Source organism: Pelmatolapia mariae, linkage group LG6, assembly GCF_036321145.2.
Source record: "Pelmatolapia mariae isolate MD_Pm_ZW linkage group LG6, Pm_UMD_F_2, whole genome shotgun sequence".
In the NCBI taxonomy this organism is placed as follows: Eukaryota; Metazoa; Chordata; class Actinopteri; order Cichliformes; family Cichlidae; genus Pelmatolapia; species Pelmatolapia mariae.
Genome location: NC_086232.1, coordinates 21,411,659 through 21,431,348, shown reverse-complemented (window position 1 = coordinate 21,431,348; position 19,690 = coordinate 21,411,659). Strand labels below are relative to the sequence as shown.

The following is a 19,690-nucleotide window of genomic DNA, read 5'->3' as shown; positions in this document are numbered from 1 at the left end:
AAATGGCATTATAAATCTTCCCAGACTGATGGGCAGCAACAGGCACTTTTCTGTGATCTTTGATGTTTTTAATCCTGTAAACTCACCTGAATGTACCAGATCACAATTGCTGATTATCAGTTTATTCCACAAAAATAAACACAATTAAGGATGTACTAGTTTTTGTAAAATAATTAGAAGATGCATTATGTTGTGTATAGTTGTTCAGCTGAGCTTTAAGTAATTTAAGTAAAAGATTGTGTCATTTCCTTTTCACATGACTGTATATTTCTGGTTTTCCAACCTTACTTATCCACCCGCGCTGCTCGCATGAATGACAAAATACAGAAACTTCAATTTGTTACTTTTTTTAATGAATGAAATATATTTATTATAACTTTGGTCAACATGTAAAACTGTAAGACAGGGGCAGAAAAAGTCTCAAGGACTGTTTTCCAAGAAAAGCTGGGGTTGTCTTTACACATGCATTAAACTTAATCCATTAAAGACAATTACCAGACGACGCCGTCTAGAGTGGCTCTGCACACCGAAGGCTACCCTGTCCAGAATCAACTGCTGACCACGTGGCTGTAAATACATGAGTTAACTGCAAGCAGAGTGCTGAAAATATTGCTCATTTATTTATTTATTTTGAAATCACATTAACCCCAATTTATCTTCATTTTCAGAAATGGCTTCTGAAGTGTATTTGCCCTGATGCAAGTTTCAGATAAACACCCAAATAGTGCCCAAAGCACCTTTTGCTTTCACTGGTGCTTTACAAAAGTAAACATTTGGCTTCAAAGCCCAAAATTCAAGGAAGAGGAAAAAAAAAAATCATCACTGTTCATAAAACATTAATGAACAACTTAAACAAGAGGTACGAAACATGGCATCCTCGAAATAAGGACAGAAGCTGAAGAGTTTTAGATCCTTTCTGCTCAGCTAAATTACTAAGTGCTCGCTGAATACGGTATGCTCTGTCCCTCTGAGTGCGCGTTTCCATTTATAGCACATTATGTGAATGAAAACAAAATAAAAAATAAAGACACGGTAACAGGTGAAATTAAGCAAGAGACAAATAAAACCAATTAATCTCCCACGTAACCCAGCCTGTCCCCCTGTAGCTCTGCAGCTCTGACTTGTGTTATTCTTGACAAACAGGTACAAAGACTGAGGCAAAAGTGTCACATGAACCCTCAGAGAATATTCTTCACAAAAAGGTCAAAAGAAAAAAAAGAAAGCAGTGACGAACAAGATGATGGGATCTGAACCCAGGCCACTCTTTTCGGTTTACTTCCACCAAACGTCGACAAACGCTGGTTTTGACTGATGACATTATAAACATTACCAGGAGAGGAACAAGGAAACATTAGACCGCAGGCATGTCCGGTTTCAGGGAAACATGCTGGAGCAGAAACAGGGTGTAAGAACCAGTAGACACCCCCTCCTCTTCCTGCTGCTGCTGATGCCCCCTCTTCCTCCTGCAGGTTAGTTCTTGATCATCCCGCCATCTCCTTCGCTGACAAAACGCTTCCGCCCTCTAGTGGAGAAAGTCAAGATAGAGAAATGTTTTAGTGTTGGCAGCTCACAGAATCACAGATAAAGACATGGCACGTTTCACATTTTCTCACTGAGAACAAAACAACAGCAAATCGTCTCAGGAGTAAAACACGCCGCTGTCCAAAAAGCGCAGTGTAATCAAGAAATCACTGGGCCTTTACTGAAAATGTAACAGTGTATGTGTGACTCGTTTTTAAAGATTTGCATCTTAACCTGGAGCAAGATCAGGAAGCCAGAAAATACTGACAGATTTGTATTTAAGTAATAATAGCCATGTTTAGAAAATGAGAAGGAGGTCATCCCATCCAGTGTGGACAACCTGTAGCATCAGAGCATGAAAATGTGCGATACGTGTTCTTTGGAAGCTGTAGTTTGTCCACCAACTGACAGCCAGTGCTGTTTGACGGGTTTAAAGGTATGTTCTAGTCTATCCTTAACACGTGGAAGACGTTGCATGAGCACACGAGTCTGCTGTTGGAACTGTGAGTGACGTCACTCTACGAGTTAAAAGCACTTAGAAGTAGAAAAAGGCGCTGGTGTAAATGAGGCTTTAAGTGAGAGAGCAATTTGAGTGCTTAAATAAGAGTAGAAAAGCACTATATAAGTACCAGCTCATTTAAAGGGACTTATGTTTGATCGTTTTGTTTTGGTATGGATAAACGTGGGATTACACCTTCACTTCACGCCTTTATTGTCAACGGGGACAAGACGTATTATTTTCCGGATTCTTTCTGAAACTTTCAGCGGAACGGACCTGAAATCATTGGACAATAAACCCCAATTCACCTGGAGGGACAGGCATCCCTCAGCTGTTTGGTGATGACAGACTCCTGATAGCAGAGGTCCACAAAAGTCTCCATGATAGAGTGGGCATGTGGCACATCTAGGCTGATTTCAGGCAGCTCATCATAGACGCGCTGGAAACCCTGCAGGAGAAAAAAACCCCAAAATCTACAAGTAGTAATACTAAAGTGATACAGTGCATAAAATGGTAGGGGGGAAAAAAAGGAGACTAACCCTGTTCATCTGATCAACAGTGATGAGGCCCGTTTTCCAGAAGGACTGCAGGAGCTTCATCATCATATGAGTGGCAGTGTCACCTTTAGACTCCAGCACCATCACTACAGCCTGGAAAATGAATTCAGAAACTGAATTTAAAATCTTTCTCCTCACATACAAGGTCTCGAATAATCAGATCCCATCTTATCTTGAAGACCTCACAGTACCGTATCACTTCAATACAGCACTTCACTCTCAGACTGCTACCTTGCTTGTGGTTCCCAGGATATTTAATAGTAGAATGGGAGAAAGAGCCTTCAGCTTTCAGGAACAGGCTCCCAGTTTGGAAATGGGAAACAGACACCCTGTTTACTTTTAAGATTAAGCTTAAATTTTTTCTTTTTGATAAAGAGTATAAAGAATACAGTTAGGGCTGTAGCAGGTGACCCTGAATCCTCCCTTAGTTATGCTTCAACAGGTCTAAGCTGCTGAAGGCTTCCCATGATGCACTTAGTGTTTCTTTTTCCACTCTCCTTTTCATTCTCTCTGTGTTTGTACACTACTCTGCCTTTAATCATAATTTATTATTATTAATCTCTGGTTCTCTTCCACAGTGTGTCTTTGGACCAGTCTCCCCGCTTCACCCCCAACTGGTCTTGCCAGAGGTTGCTTCCTTTTAAAAGAGTTTTTTTCTTCCCACTTTCACCACATGCGTGCTTATACAGGGTCATCTGCTTGTTGGGGTTTCTCTGTATTGTTGAAGAGTCTTTTTTTAACAATATAAAGCACTTTTAGGAAACTGCTGTTGTGATTTGGCAGTATATAAATAAAATTGAAGTGAAATAGACGCACAATACTGAGAAACGCGCACCAAGTATCATCGTCCGATCAATGAATCGAACTAAGAGAATCGAGGCCAGTAATCATCAACATTCTCTGAGCTGAACATTTTACAGCATTGTAAAGTGTTTCAGCCTACAGCCGAGGCCACTGTTAGACTAACATGAGACAGGACAAGGGGGGGGCAAACCTACCACGACTGTGCTCTCCTCAGTTGTGCCCTTTGCAGACCTTGGACTGTGTGAAAAATACGTTTTTGAAGTCTGCGTGCCCGAAAAGTAAAACTGGCTTTACTGCAATTAGCTGCATAACATTGTGCAAATCTTAGCAGGAACCCACAAGGTCACACAAGGAAGCAGAATTATCACCGCTGCCATACGTGCACTAAGCGTGCATCTGTTTGCACTTGGTCTAATATGGAACAGAAAAACTTGCCATCCAAGACTGAGCTTGTCAACTGTGTGCACGTTTGAAATTTGGTAACCAGTAATCTGTTTATACTTACACAAGGACACATTTTGGTTTGACTGATTTGAAGTGAGCTTAGCGAATACATGTACTGCAAATAAGAGACAATCACTGCCAAACACAGAGTGTCCTTGGCAGAAAGCAGAAATGACTGTCACCGATCAGTTTTTTTTTTTTTCCTTCCCAGTGTTGCTCTTCAGTTTACTTGACTCGACACCAGAGAGAGAAAACACTTAAAAAAAAAGTAGAAAAAAATAAACCTTCTACTTTGTTTGACCTCACTTGATTTGAATAAATAAAAAGCTGTGGATACCTCGTAGACCAGCTCATGGTGGAAATGAGGCACTTCCAGGTCCCGGAGACAGTGCTCCGCCTCCGACACGTCTCCTGATATCAGATACTCTTTGAGCAGAAGATTCATCTGAAACAAACACAAACAGCCACGTTAGCAGTGTGTGGCAACGGTATCAAACACAGCTGAAGACTGAACTGATGCATTGCTGCCGCATCAGTTGAGCTGCAGGTCAAACACCCATTAAGACTAACTAACCCACATTTAATTCAGAGTAGGTATAAAGGGTAAAAAGCCATGCATACAGTGTTCTACACTGAATTATCCCAGTGCTTACTCTCACCCATGTTTATGTATAATAAACATGGGTGAGAGTATACAGAAATGTAAGAAAATCTTTTCTGTTAGGAGCTGCAGTATGAAAACATGTCTTCTGGCATTAATGCACAGAAAATCCACAAGCAGGAAAAAGGCTAACTAGAGCCCTGTACTTTTAGGCTTGCTCATTTAAAAAACATCCACTCATGATGGGAGACTCTGGCCAATCACAGATATTTTTAGACCAGCTCAGGTGAGCAATTTAAGGGAGTGTAAAGAACAACAAAAAGAAATGTTCAAATCCAATGTAGAGCCAGAAATCATACATGTGAAGCACATCAAGGCACATGATGGTGGGAGGAGATCAGAAGAGAGGAGAGAAACAGAGCTGCACGAAGAAGGCTTGCTATCACATGTTTTTTACTGCAAAATTACGGAATCTGCACATAACCAGACAACATTTAAAGCACCTGCCTATGAAATATTTTCATCTAGCCATTACTCCAGGAATAACCCAACCTTCATCTGGGAAATAAAATCTATCATGAAATGTTTAACGTTCCCGACAGAAAGAAAAACATTTCTTTGTTTGCACTTCTGCTTGAATTTTCAGTCTCCGCTCCGTTTTTATAGCAGGCTTGGTTATGTCACTCTCACTGCAGATCTGCACGTACATCAGGAAGCATGGTTTTACTTCAACCTATTTATGGAACAATTAGTCATTCGATTAGAGCGCGTGATTGATCCAAGATGCTCAAAACACCGAGCATGACCAACACTTCTGAGTCAACTTTGGATCCAATTCAGCGATGGGTCTGAAAGCTACCGAGGCTGACACACCGCTCTCACTCACACTCTTTAAATGTTGCACAACTTACAGTTTGGGTTTGTTTTCCTCAAGTGGAACTCCCACATTGTCCACACCCACATTCACACGGCAACAAAATCCCAGATTACTGAAGAGTGATTGTAAACAAAAACAAACCAGAGAAACAAAAGACCGAGTAGCAGAGCCCATCAGCACAAGCACACGCAAATGATTACCTATTATGATTACTTATTAAGCCATTTTCAATAAAAAATAAGTTTTAAAAAAAAAAGTAAATTGTGATTGAAGTGCCGACTTTCAACTTTAATTCAAGGGGTTTAACAAGAGTTTTGTGTTAACTGTCTAACAATTACAGCCATTTTTATACACAGCCCTCCATTTTCAGAGGCTTAAACATAATTGGACAAACTAACAATTTTAAACATAAAGACTGTTTTCATATTTGGATGAAAAATCCTTTGCACTGCATTTGACTGCCTAAAGTCTGGAAGCCAAATGCTACGTCTCCTCCCTTGAGATGCTCTGCCTCCAGTCGCTGCGCGTTTGTGGGTTTTTCTGCCTTCAGTTTTGTCTTTACCAACTAAAAATCACGCTCTACTGGGTTGAGATCAGGTGACTGACTTGGCCCCTGAGTATCTCATTTCTTTGCCTCGAGAAAATTTAGAGTTGCTTTTGCAGGGCTTTGGCTCATTATCTACTTGCGGTTTTGCAGAATTTGGCCGAATCTGAACAGAGAGCATAGCGCCGTCCACATCAGTCCATCCTGCTACTTCTATCAGCAGCCACATCATCAATAAACACTAGTGGGCCAGCTGCATACGCACCTGTGCCGTAATGCTGCCTCCACGATGATCATCATGTATGTTTTGGATTACGAGTCGTTTCTCTTCTCTAAGCGCACTTTATCATCATCAGTCCAAATCATTTTTCCCCCCAAAGTCTCAATTTGCCCTTCTTGTTCTTGAGTGAAACTCACAGAAACCATGGAAACAACTATTAACCTCCACTTTAGTTGTCTTCTTTTGGTGTTGTTGAGAATGCAGCAGATTTTTGATCTGGTCACTCGTAAAGTTTTTGTTCTCTCCAACTGGTTTTATTATAGTTTTTCAGCCTAATGATACACTGCCTCTACTGCACTGAGATCTCCTCGAGCCTCATATTTAAAATTAAAGTGCCAAGCTATAAAATAGAAATGTATCATTTTCAATTAACCTCTGATATGATGATCTCCAGATGGATCAGCTGCCATTAAATAAGAGAACAGGCCATGAAATTGCTCATCAGTCAGCTGAATTAATTTGGAGCTTCTGGAAAAAAGCAGGTCATTGTGCATAAAAATACTGGCGACCACAAATGCTGCCCCTCAGCCTCCTAGCAGACACAGCTATGGTATCAATTTCAAAATCCTATGTCGCCTTGTTGTCAAGTTATCAAATTCAGTAGATTTTCATAAAACTTGACCTCTGACCCCTGATCCTTAGGTCAAGATCACTAAGATTCAAACTTGTCCCGAGATTTTAAGTAGATGAACCTACGGTATCATTTTGAAACTCCTACATCGCATCGCTCTCGCGTTATTGCATTCACAAACGTACGTGTCCATTGCCCCTGCCCACCTGGCAGGGTGACAACAATACCCCATTTTTAAGCAATTAATAAGGTCCTTTTTTTTAAACCCCATAATTTAAAAGGAGGAACATTTCAGTCACAACCTTTGATTTAAAATAAATTTAAAAATTAATCAATATGTTCGCTTGTACTGACGCAAAAATGTCATCACTGTCCAGAAACATATGGACCTAAGTGTACATGAAGTTGCACAGTACACTCTGCACCAATCCTCTGTCCTCCATCCTCCGGCCTGCGACCTAGAAACCAATTTCAGTACGCCACGTTAAAGAGTGTCTCAGTTCATAATGTGCATCACACGAGCAGAGGAGAGAGAAGGCCTGTTGTGTCAAATCCTGTCTCCTTGTGTCCTTCCCTCGCCTCCTCTCAAGAAACAAGGAGAGGAATCAATTGAGACAGTCTTAATTTTAATCATTTATTTATTATGTTATTGCAGGACACATTGGGTTTTTTAAATCTATGCATATGTTGACGCTTTTAAGGTGATTTAAATTAAATCATGTTTATATTCTCTCACACTGTTTATTGTATTGATTTGGCAGAAAGACTTTACCGTGAGAGTGTGTTTGTTTATGTCTGCCCCTCCCATGCCCTCCATTTTTTTTCTTTTTTTCTTTTTTTAATTCTCACTTCTCAGGGGAGGAAAATCTTCGCTGACACAGCAGCTAGACTGTGGCTCTCTACCCAGCATGCACCGTTTTCACCCTGTTTACATTACATAATGTAAATACACACTTGGAACGATGTGAGGGATTCACTACGATATCACAAGCGAGCGACTTATCTGTTTCTGAATGGGGTGGGGCTTACCTCTTTGATGAGATGTTTGACAGGTCTCAGACCTCCACCGACACCCCACACGTTGTCCAGGCGAACCATCTCCCTCTTCATGGACAGCAGCACTGCAGCGCGGTCTAAAGCCACTCTAAAGAAAAGGATCACAGTTAGGTGGAGGGGAAGGGTGGCAGGGGCACAATACAGCCTTTCTTACAATGCGTCGAACTGCGGCTTTCACCTGGCATGCTCACAGTCCACTTTGCCCTTGTAGCAGTCCAGGAATGACATGGGGAGGACGTGGTCTGCGATGGCTCTGGCTATAAACTGGCCTAACATCTGCAAGAAACAGGAGAAAAGATTAAGCGAACCAAGTGAAACCAGCGTAACAAACATGCCCGACTAACGTTTGTTTTATTTTTTAGTTTTAGCTCTTAAATTTATTAGGCCTCTGCACTGCTGAAGGTGGCGATCTAGTATGCAACATTTTGCTGCCTAGTAATAGAGGAAAGATACAAAGAGCATGTGTAATATTTGAAGAGGATTTGTGTGCACCTTTGAGATAAAAAGGAGTGGTTTACACTTAACCACGGTTGATCTTTTAAGCCTGTTAAACCCTGCAGTGCCTCTCCACCCCACACAGTTATATTTGGTAGCATATGTGTGACTGCTTCTTCCCATGCATCAGCTCTACCTGCGGGGCATCCGGTGTGTCCAGGATGAGGTCCGGGAGCTCTTTAAGCATCTTGTCGAAAGCTCGCCCCATCTCACTTTGCGACAGCATCTTCCCCGACAGATCAGACAGCAGGCGGGAGGTCAGTTCTCTGTGGCTTGCCTTGCCTTCGAGGGACAGGGACACGGCCAGAGAGGAGAACTCGTACTTGTGCTGGCCCAAATTGAGCTCCTTCAACAACATCTGATAGGGTTTGGAGGGAGAGCTGCATTTAGTTTTCACAGAAGTCTACAGTTTAAGCATTTTCAAAAATGACCCCAAAACACTGTCTTTTGCTTTTCAAAAGCGAGAGACACAAACCGAAGCCTAATCAAACTCAGACAATCAAAGCACAGTGCGAGTGCAGGCCACTGAGAGAGGGAGAGCCTTCGTGTGCTTGGCGCCCGTGCTTAGAGTGAGCACAGCCCAATAAACCTGTGGTTAAAAGCTCCACATTACTTCAGTCATCCAGCTTTTTTCTTTAAACCTGCTCACTCTTGGTCAGCATGCACAGAGTTTAAAAGCTTTATTATAATTATTTACCTGAACCTCTTTTGTGTCCCCGTGCTCAAAGTACTCCTGTACAATTGGGTTCACCATTTTCTCAAGTTCCTTCTCGTCTATCTCGGGCACGACCGTCTCGTAGACCGTGTCCCCCTGTGTAAAAAATACACACACGCGGCGTCAGTCAGAAACAAGCACGCACAGCAGAGCAGATGCACGTTCATTATTGAATTTCTCATCAGCTTTGTTTCAGGATTATATGAAGTATTTTCAACAATTCTAAAATACACAGTCAGTTCAACTTACAGTACTGTGCAAAAGTCTGGAGCCACCCCTCATTTCTTTATACTTTGCTAGGGAAATAGGTGTAGTGGTTTACTGAAACGTGCAAACATTCTGTACACGGTAAAACAGTCAATAACAGAGTTTGTATAATTCTAATGAGCTTAAGAGTCAAAATTCAGAAGGGACACCTTTATTCTTCTGAGGCAAGCTGCGCTGTAATTTCTTTAAGTAGTCTTCAGGAACAGTTCCCAAGATCCTGGAAGGACATTCAAAGCTCTTCTTTGGATGCTGGCTGCCTTTTTTTTTTTTTTTTTTTTTTAAACCCCGTTCTCTTGGATGCTTTCCAGATGTTATTGAATGTGCCATGTTTTACTGATGGCTTTATACACTCACTGTTGTGCCTCTCTCCTGACCTCCTCTGTACATAGTGGCATTGATTTGAACTAAAAATTTTAAGTTTTGATTCATCCCTCCATAAGACCCGTTAAAACTGATTCTCAGCCCATTTCTTGTGTAATTTGGTATTCCTCAGCCTTCTTAAGAATAGCATCTTGAGAGTTACCCTTCCACTGAGACCATTTCTGATGTCATAGGTGTCAGGCTTTAATACACTTTCCTCTGCTGTAGATATTTTCAGTTTTAAGTTTAAGTTTTAAGCCTAATAGCTCTTAGGAAATTACCTTATTGGTCCAAAAATAAATTTTTATGACAGTCAACCTGTTATCTTTAGTGTTCTTATAGATTGAACTCCAGAAATGGGAACACGCTGTGTGGACTTGTAGCAACAAAATGCTTGAATTGTTTTTGTTATGTGTAGACAACACTGGTTCATCCTTGAATTAGGTGGCCTTTTTATGCTTGAATGAGTCGTAGGGCACTGTTAAGTAGCTTAAAGAAAATTCTTCTAAAATACGAAGAAATGAGGGGTGACTCGAGGCTTTTGCACTGTACTGTATGAGCCAACTTAGTATAATTGCGTGATATATAAGATATTTTTCACTGGAGTTTTAACAAGAGCATCCATATTCATTCTTGAGGTGCTTTTCTTTCCTTTATTAAAGCTCTGAACATCCACCAGATCCCCAGAGAGCTGTGCAAGACTCATACTGAGTTTGTTTCTGCCCAAAGAAACCAGAAGTTGTTACCTTTGAAAGTCTCACAACCATTTTGACCTTTCAGTTCTTCTAATGAAAACTTTTCCTTTTTGGTCATACCAAAAATTCCACAGCAGATGTGTAAACATAACACTGACCGAAAACGGGCTACCGGTGAGCTTTAACCTAAACTTCTGTCTCAACACTTGTATTTACGAATTCCAAGGATATGAGTAAACTAACGTTCAGCTGAGGTTTTGCACAACCTGGAGCACAAATGATAATCTCAGTGCAGGCTAACATATACATTTCTACAAGTCCTCTTAATTATTTGAGTTATTTTAAGGAAAAACCATCTCCTAAAAAGAATTAGTCAACAAAGAGGAAAGAGGCATTCCAGCGTGTTACAGTTCCCATTTCTGGGCAACTCCTTTATCAGGTGATCTGTGCAGTCTGATTCAAAGGCCACAGTCTGCACATGTCTCGTCTATTTTTCTGTACCACTCTGTCCCAGTTCCCTTTTAACAGTCGACATCTTTATGCCACCTTCGTGTTCCAGTCAAGGCCGAAATCACACCGGCTTTTCTAAGCCATTTCCAAACAGTTATCAGCATTTTACAGACAGAAGCGCCGTTCCCAGTCCGCAAGTGCAGCAAGAGACAAACAAACTCGGCCTTCGGCGTCACATGGGATGATAAAGGGGTTAAAGATCGCAAATAGTGATGACTGCAATGGGACGGAGCCATCTGGATTTAAGAATCGTGCTAGCAGACCAATTTTTTAACGGGTTTCAAACAAAGCTTGTTAATATTTTTGATATGAAAACAGTCTTGTATTTCCCGGGAAATCCTACTGTCAGCATTTCCAGTGTTTCTGCAGAGCATGGAAGATGGATTACAATGTATTTCATCAGCAGTTCAGTATCAGAACGTGGACATAAAGAGATAAAGGGTGCCATCCAATGCACTGACTGATGGAAGGAAAAAAAACAAACAAACAAACAAAAACCCCTGACTGCTGGATGCCAGTATTTGAAAGCAAAGGACTTACAGATATAAAACAAACCTGCTAGCAGATAATCTGAAGTGTTAAAAGACAAACCCCCCAGCGGCCTCACCTGAGAAGATTCATCATAGTTGGGATCGTGTATGTCGGGCTCCTCATCTTCGTAAACCATCCCAGCAGCTCCCCAAACTCCTTTACCACCTGCCCCACCTGAACACGAAGAGTCAGCATTAACAGTCAGCGGTATAACTCATGATGCACTGCTTCAAACGTAACTGCACTGCTACTATAATGACATATGCTTGCATTGCATTGAGTAGGTGACGGCTACGCACTATTCAAAAGGTGCGACATCAATTAGAGCGGTGAAAGCACCAGATGCAGCAATGCAGTTTTGGACAGATTCAGAAAGAAGGTACATCGCTAATAACCCTTTTCCATTAGTATCTACTCGGCATGACTCAACATGGTTTTTAGGGTTTTACCTGGTACCGAGTACTTTTTAAGTATGTACTCGGGTGAGATTCCAAGCAATCCGAGGTGACCTGAAAAAGTGATGTCATTTTTGAAACCCAGCATCGAGGGGAAATGGCTGCACAGAAACAACACTGTGGTCCTCGAGTCTGACAAAATGCCACAGAGTGAGGAGCAGGTATGCAATCGGCTCAACGTCCACCTTTGTTATAGCGTTCGTGTCGCAAACAAATGACCTCACTGGACGTTCTGTTGTGTTGCTATAACAGCCCCTTGAGTCGCGTTGAGCCGATCCAAGTAGAAACTAATGGAAAAAGGGCTGAAAATCGCAGCAGACTGCAAATTCTACCTTTTTTTGGCAGGCCTCTGCCTTTGCCCGTCCTGGATTTCCGGTCATTGGTGTTGACTTTGCCTTTCGGGCTGTGCGGGTCACCACCCGCCACTTCTCCTGACTCTGAGAAAGACTCGCTGGTGGAGTTGCGAGACGAGGATTTGCGCAGGCGACGCTTGGCTTTAGCTTTCAGACGAGCCTCGTGGAGCGCCTTTTCCTGGGGCGTCCAGTTCCCGTTCACCTCGGCCTCATTCAGCGAGTCGTCGTCGTCGCTGTATGGACGGTTAGCCTCCGCCACGGTGCCACCGGGAGCAAACATCCCTGTAGTGAGAAGAGTGGATTTGTTCGTTAATGAACTGGTCTACACTGTGACGGACAACCTTATAAAAGCACACAGAATGGCCACAAGTATACAGACAATAAATATAAAGTTTTTATGGCACGTCTTTGTCCTGTCTCCCTCCCCTAACACCAACCGGTCGCCGCAGATGGCTGCCCTTCCCTGAGGCTGGTTCTGCTGGAGGTTTCTTCCTGTTCAAAGGGAGTTTTATGATTGGTAGATGGATCATCTACCAACGTCGCCTTTAAAAATAGTTTTTCACAGTGGATTTCTGTGAACTTTAAATATCATTTGAGTGACTTTAAAAAAAAAATGAATCCACCCTTTCTTGTTGACCTTTTTTCTTATTTTTTTTAAACATCAACACTCTGAAGTGTTCACAGCTTTGCCCATAAGGCGTGTGTGACGACTGCAAAAAAACAAAGGACACACTGACAAGAACGGAAGCCACAGTAAAAGGTAAACATTAAACTACTATTTAGTAACAACACACGAGTCTAAAAATAATCCAGCACTAGTTTTCTGAACAATAACACAGACGACTCAAATCACCTACAGCAGTGGACTGATTTCTGAGGTAAGCAACTTTCATAAGTGTGTGAATGTGTGTGTGAATGGGTGGATGACTGGATATGTAAAGCGCTTTGGTGTCCTTAGGACTATTAAAGCGCTATATAAATACAGGCCATTTACAGGCCATTTACCATAAAAACTTCTCATGTCTGAGTAAAACACAAAAAAATAAATACAATTTAAAAAGTGAGTTTAAAAGGTGCAGCTCTGTTACTAAAGCCAAGTTTGGCTGCAAGCCTGAGCAGTTAATGGTGACTGTATTTTCCGGTTTACAAAGCCAAGACTCACTCTGGCAAGACGACATGGCAACATTTAACATATCGGTGTTGTGCAAGACATCTCGCTCTGTGACTTTTTCTGCATAAGAACAGCTGCACGACTATAGCAAAATAGTACATACCGAAGGTTTACGGGCCAATTTCCAGTCTTAATTTTGCTTGCATTTGCAAACAATCAAGTGCACCCTCTGCAAACTGCACAAGCACTCCTTTAACCCTTCAGCTAATACACTGGCTTTCTGTCCACCTGTGTGCGTCAGGGCAGTGTTTTGCACAGCAAACCAAAGGTCACATAACAGGCAAAACATTATTCAGGAAGTCTGCAGTGCAAACTTACTCACATGCATAGTTTTGTGACACTCACCAGCAATATCAGAAGACATAAGGTGGATTGAGTCGGTATTTTAATACGCTTCTCTTCTATGGGTGTATGGAGAAAAAAAACGGGAACATTTCAGTAAATTAACCTAAAGTTAGCTTCTTGCAAGCGTGGTGAAACAAACAACAAACCAACAAGTGTGACTGGAGCTGCGATGCAGGCATGGACGGAGGAGGGAGCGAGCAAAGGAGAGCACATGCTGTAGAAATGCTGACGCCAGTTTTTTTTTTTTTTTTAACTCTATGTTCTCGCGATCTGTGGGGCGCAGCTAGAGTGGACTTGACTACATATGGCATGGCTGGGTCCATGAGTGATCACATGACAGCACTGTAGGAGTGAGGGAAAGCAGCAGGAGGAATGCCTGAGGGTGAAATTAATACTCAGCACCCTAATGCATGGCTCCAAAAGGAAGTTTGTGGAGTTACGGCCATATAGATTATAAGGACAAGCTGAAAACACACACAGGTAGTCCCAGCAACAGATAAGTATCCAAAAAAAAAAAAAAAGGAGAACCAACTGTAACTTGTGGTTTCCTGCTTTTCTTTTTTCTTTTTAAATGACATTACTACAAAACAACAGATCTGCAGAGTTCACAGTAAAGTTTATAACAAAGAAAAGGAAGAAGGATACCATCCTGATTTAACCTGTTGAAGTAAAAGTAGCACCACACCCTGGCCTTCCAAAATCTGTAAACAACCGACCACGTGTCACCTCCTCCTCCTTTGGTTCCTCCTCCTCCCTCCCCAGCACAGGCTACAAGGGCCTGTCGGGGCAGTAAATTAGGAACTACCCAATGGCAAAGTGCCAAACACACAACTGACCAACTGGAAAAGAGCAGAAAAATGAGAAGGCACAGAGGAAAAAAAAAAAAAAAAAGCAGTTTGCAAAGACAAGAGTTGCATAAACGAATGTAAGCAAATCCAACCAAGCCTGCTAACTTTTAGACTCTACAAAGACCACGTGGCTGTCTTCTTAAAACAGGCCTGAGTGTCACCGTCGCAGTCCTGTAAAACTGCAGCAACAAATTGCACTCTAGTCTCTAACACTAACACTGCACACCTACTAGAGCACCCAATGGAAACCTCCCCCTCCCACCCACTTAACACACATACAGATACAGGCAGACGCAGGCCAGCGCAGGACCTCTGCCCTGCATGACGTATGGGAGCTAGTCGCTGGCAGAGAACATGATCGGCCCAGTTCAGTTTTAAGTATCTGCACGACCGAGGCGTGCATGAATGAGAAGAAGGTCAGTGGAGCAGAGTTTTCACATTCCTCCAAAGGGACGCACCTAGTTTATCAAAGCTGTAAATATAGCACATGTGCTGCCCAAGTATGAAGTTAGATGTATGCAAGTATGCAGCAAGTACAGCAAGTTCTTTTAGTCAAAGCACAATGTCTGCACATCTTATGATGTATTCAAAGCCATTGATGTGTAGATGACGGATATATTTAACATGTTCACTCTCAAAGAAAGCTTCAGCTGACACACCCTACCCTCTAACAAATACTCACACTCAGGTGTAGTCTGCACATACGAGGGCTTCACAAAAGGTAAATATGTACGGCACAAACTACTACTCTCAGTTTCGGAGGGTTAAAATCAAGAGTAGCTGTAAATATATAAAGACATCTTTCTACATTAACTCAAACAAATGTGAGTGGGATGTCCTTTGGGGCCAAATAAGCATCTGCACCATGATAAAAGAGGGGGTAGGGTGTGGATGTCTTTGAGGTTTAACTGTCATTTCAGTTTAATGAAAGGAAACTCCGACTGAATTTTTCCTTAAAAACATGTACCAGGCACTTAGCCTAAACTTGGATGGTGATTTGTGCTTAAATATACAACTGCAGCGGGCTCACAAGCAGGCCACACATGTGCAACAAAAAAAAAAAGACAGAAAAAAAAGAAAGTGCACGGTCCTTGTCTTTTTTTATGCTGGAAACGTTTGCTGGTTGCAGAACAACAACGACAATGATAAAGTGCTCACAAAAGATTAGAGCTACTCTGATAAACAGTCGAGAGGCGGATGGCTCGTTTTGTTATCATCAGCCAATCACTCGTGTGTTGTCAAGCACGGGCGGTTTGCTCAGCTTACGAACTAAAGGGCCTGAATGCCGGCGGATGGTGTGTGCAAACATGTTTTTTCACAAATGTGAAGAGGTAACAAAAGAAGAGCAGCCACAAAGAGGTCCAACGTGATGTTTATGGCCACGATGCCCTTAATGCACATTTATACACATGTTCCCTCTCTGAAGAGATCACAGACCTGCTCCCACACTGTGGGGAAACATCCTGCTCACAAGGGCAGTGTCTAATTTTTAGACCAAGTTTTTTTTTTTATAGAAGCCCTTTTAAATCCGCGCCAGATGACCATAAAGAGGAGGATAAATGCAAACGCTGTACTGCCATTAGTCGATTGTGTTGGTGTAATAAGAATAAAAGCTGCAAGAAGCTCCAAAACTATTTCCAGGGTCAAATACTTTTGCACTCGGCACCGTTTTGAAAGTGAGGAGAGGCTTGTTCTGTTGCAGAAGTTCCCATTTAAACCCAGTAGATGGGATGTTCTGGCAGTGCAAAGCCATCACTTCAGCCACTAATAACTCATCTTATTACACCTTAATTAACACCTAACAACAGCACCTTGTTGCAGAACTGACAGAAACGGCCTAAAGGTCTGATCATCTGGGCGGATTAATACGACTTTACACCCACTGCTGTGTGAGCTCAGACTGATCCACGACCTAACGAGGAGCCGTTGTCCTTCTTGTTTTCCAAGCCAAACAATAGACTCTTTGACGGTGTCTGTCGCAACCTCATCAATGGAGGCTTGACCTTCAAGGAAGTTAATGCAGAAATGCCCATCCGTGCACACATGCTGTCACTACTATGACATACCAATAATGCACCATGTGGGGTGTCACAGATATATATATATATATAGTCTGCACAGACATAACCTTGGGACAGGCAGCTGCAAGGCGTTTTCAGGCAAACACAAACCAATGGGAGATTATGGTAAGTGTGATCCATACAACCGTGGCGCTAATAAGGCATTTCTTATGTAACATTTAAATGCACTGCAACGCAGAGCTTATGTAAGGTTTCGCTGTTGGCTCGTATTCTGGAGTGGGCTGCACATTTCCACATCACCGTCGAAACCATGTGGGTCATGTTACCGTAAAACAACAATAACAACAACAACAAATAGAGCGCAATGATCATCAAAACCATCGCTCATATAACCCAAGAACGCAAAAAAACAAACAAGCAACCTCGGTTTGGTTTCTATCTATGATCAAACACGATGATATCTTCCGCAAACCCGGATCTCAACATATGACTCGGTGCAGGATATTGAGGTTTAATGCCATCTGCACAGCTTTTAAAACACGCAGGGTGACATGGTGCCACGCGCACGCACAGACGGAGGAATCGTGTCTTTCAAACAACGTCAGCTTAAATTCAAACTCCTTTCTTTGTTCGTTTTTATGTGTGCGCGCTTCCTTGGCATCGAAGATGGACTATAAGGAAAAGTCTCAACGACGACTCGCAAAAGCGGAAGTAAGCACGATCTCGTCCAATCAAAAGCGCGAAAGGGTTAAATGTAAAAGCAGACCAACAGCAAGCTTACAAAAGAAAAAAAAACAGTAAAAATACAAATGGGGTTTGGTGCGAGTCGAAAACGTGTCGAAAGCGCAAATCTGCGCTACAGTGCACAGATTTATTTTTAATCTTTTGCACCCACCACCGCCTCCCTGTGTGTGCGTGTCTGGTTTTTTAAACGGAGCACATGGTGGTGGGCGCATGGCTGGCGCTGCAGACAGTCCCATGCGAGGAGGGACAATGGATCGAGCGAGGAGGCCCATCTGTGTGGCTGCTTCTCCAAGGCTTCGCATCGAGGTTGGATCCACTCACCGTCGGCCTGAGGAGCGGTGTCCATGTCGGTCGCCATGGCGCTCTCTCTCTTCAAATGCTCGATTAAAAACCCCTGGCGGTGCACTCCTCCTCCCGTCGAGCTGCCGTTAGCTGCAAGAGGGCCCCCACTAAAATAAAATAATAAAAAAAATTAAATAACAGTCCTGCAGGTCAAACCTCTGCACAGCAGCCTCGTTTACTGCGAGTTTTACGGGCAAGAGAGACGGAGGGCAAAGCTGGAGTGTCTTTTTCGTGCTTAGCTTAGAGAGAGGGGTTAAAAAAAGATGAGTAAAAATGAGTGAAGGCGCGAGATGGAGGAGTTCAGTCCTCTTGTCCGCGTGCACAGCTGGGGTGTAAAGTTAAAAAAAAACAATCACGCTGTGGGGGGGGGAAGGAAGCGGGTGAACTAGTTGAAGAGCATTTCATCAAACAGCCTGGAAGATAAACAAAGTCTGTTTTTAACTTTGCAGGAGCGACGCGAGAGGAGTCACGTGTCGAAAGCGCGGACGGGGAGTGGTCAGCGCAGGGGGTGGGTGCTAATCCCTAGCGACCAATCACAGAGCAGCAAACGTCTGCACGTCTCCAACGGAAAATACCCAAACAGTGCCGCTTTTTGATATCGATCCGATACCAAGTGAATACAGGGCCAGAACTGTTAAAACCGATACTGATAGCGATATTTTTAACCCGTAAAGGCAGCGTGAGAGCAGTGTGTCACTCTGAAAATTCACACATTTTAATGACAACTAAATCACTACGATTTTTACTTTCCACAATAATTTGTTAAGACAGCAAGAACTCACCTTTCTGCTTTTCTTTTTTTGTGTATTTTTAATTTCCAAAAAATAATTTGTTTAACACAGATCAGTGGACCACATGCTGAACTCAGAGGATAGAAACAAAGTAACAATCCTACTACGCTGGTAGCTCTGATATCAATTCCAGTGTTGGTATCGATACTAACATATTTGTATTGTTCTGCCCACTTCTATTCAACAGGATTACCACCCAGCAGAGTTTCATCAGAATGGGTAGAGAGGTTACGTCAGGGTTTTTTTTTTTCTATGCATGAATGATCGGTTTTGTTTTAATTATTATACTTTTAAAGTAGGGCTATGGGGTAGTTTGTGTGTGTTTACTTTCCTTTTGATGCGCTATATCCTTCTATATATAGGCTTACTCATCTTTTTGTTGTTACACATATATTTAATTATTTAAGACCAATAAAGATTTTAAAGAAACCGTCCATCACACAGTGTCTGTTTGTCCCTGATATGAGTACTTAAAGTAGTTTTCTTTGAAATGCAGAATCTTCAGTCACATTACTGCAGGGGCCACTGAATGATTGAAGAACAGATGTTAGTGGTGCAGATATTTGGATCAGCCTTGTTCTAGCTTCTTTTGCTTCTACTGTTACAATCATTGTGAATTTTACTAGTGTTACAATTAATATGTTTATTTATATTTGTTGATTTTGAGGCTTTATGCAGCCCTGGTCTGTATCTGATTACATGCAAGTTGCTCTGTGACTCCTTACTGTGCATTGATTAACTTGCTATAAATAGATAAAACATGATAATCCACATTTAAACACCTTTTTATGTCATCTGAAATCTCACCGCTAGGTGGCGTTAAAGCATGTTTGATCACATGGACCCGTAGTATTTGTCACTGTCACACTATTCTTTCACTGTAATGGCCTGCCTGTTTACTCACTGGCTTAGCGAAATGTTGGATCACGGTGCACATTTTCTTCATTTTCTTTCTCCCCACGGTGATAGTGGGTCCTCCCTCGTGTGTCGTTGAATGTGGGTGGTACACACTGATACCATCATGCCATCAATAAACCGGTTTATCCACGTTTTCTTCAGTTGATGCTGTAGGCATTTTGTTAAACGCATATTAACTTAGGAATGTATGACTATAGATTGTGACAGCAGATTTGAGCGATTCGGTTACTCTGAGTGTGTGTGAGTTTGTGAAATAAGAGTATTATTGTTGTTTTGAGTCAGGGAAGTGAAGTGAAGCTCAGCACTGGAGACGTGTCCCTTTTCAAAGGTAACATGTAAGCTCAAAACTTGTATAAGTGAGAAAATACACTCATT

General features: G+C 42.2%; 1 protein-coding gene across 1 annotated transcript; it reads right to left on the bottom strand.

Annotated features, from left to right (window-relative positions):
* Nucleotides 1-345: 345 nt before the first annotated feature.
* pdcd4a (programmed cell death 4a) lies at nucleotides 346-18,063 on the bottom strand. Its single transcript, XM_063476178.1, has 11 exons — nucleotides 17,586-18,063; nucleotides 12,115-12,417; nucleotides 11,404-11,501; nucleotides 8,947-9,060; nucleotides 8,386-8,607; nucleotides 7,933-8,030; nucleotides 7,728-7,842; nucleotides 4,163-4,270; nucleotides 2,560-2,670; nucleotides 2,329-2,468; nucleotides 346-1,522 (listed from the first exon to the last, which is right to left on the bottom strand). The coding sequence occupies exons 1-11, from the start codon at nucleotides 17,620-17,622 to the stop codon at nucleotides 1,471-1,473; spliced, it is 1,398 nt and encodes a 465-aa protein (XP_063332248.1). The 5' UTR covers nucleotides 17,623-18,063; the 3' UTR covers nucleotides 346-1,470.
* Nucleotides 18,064-19,690: the final 1,627 nt, after the last annotated feature.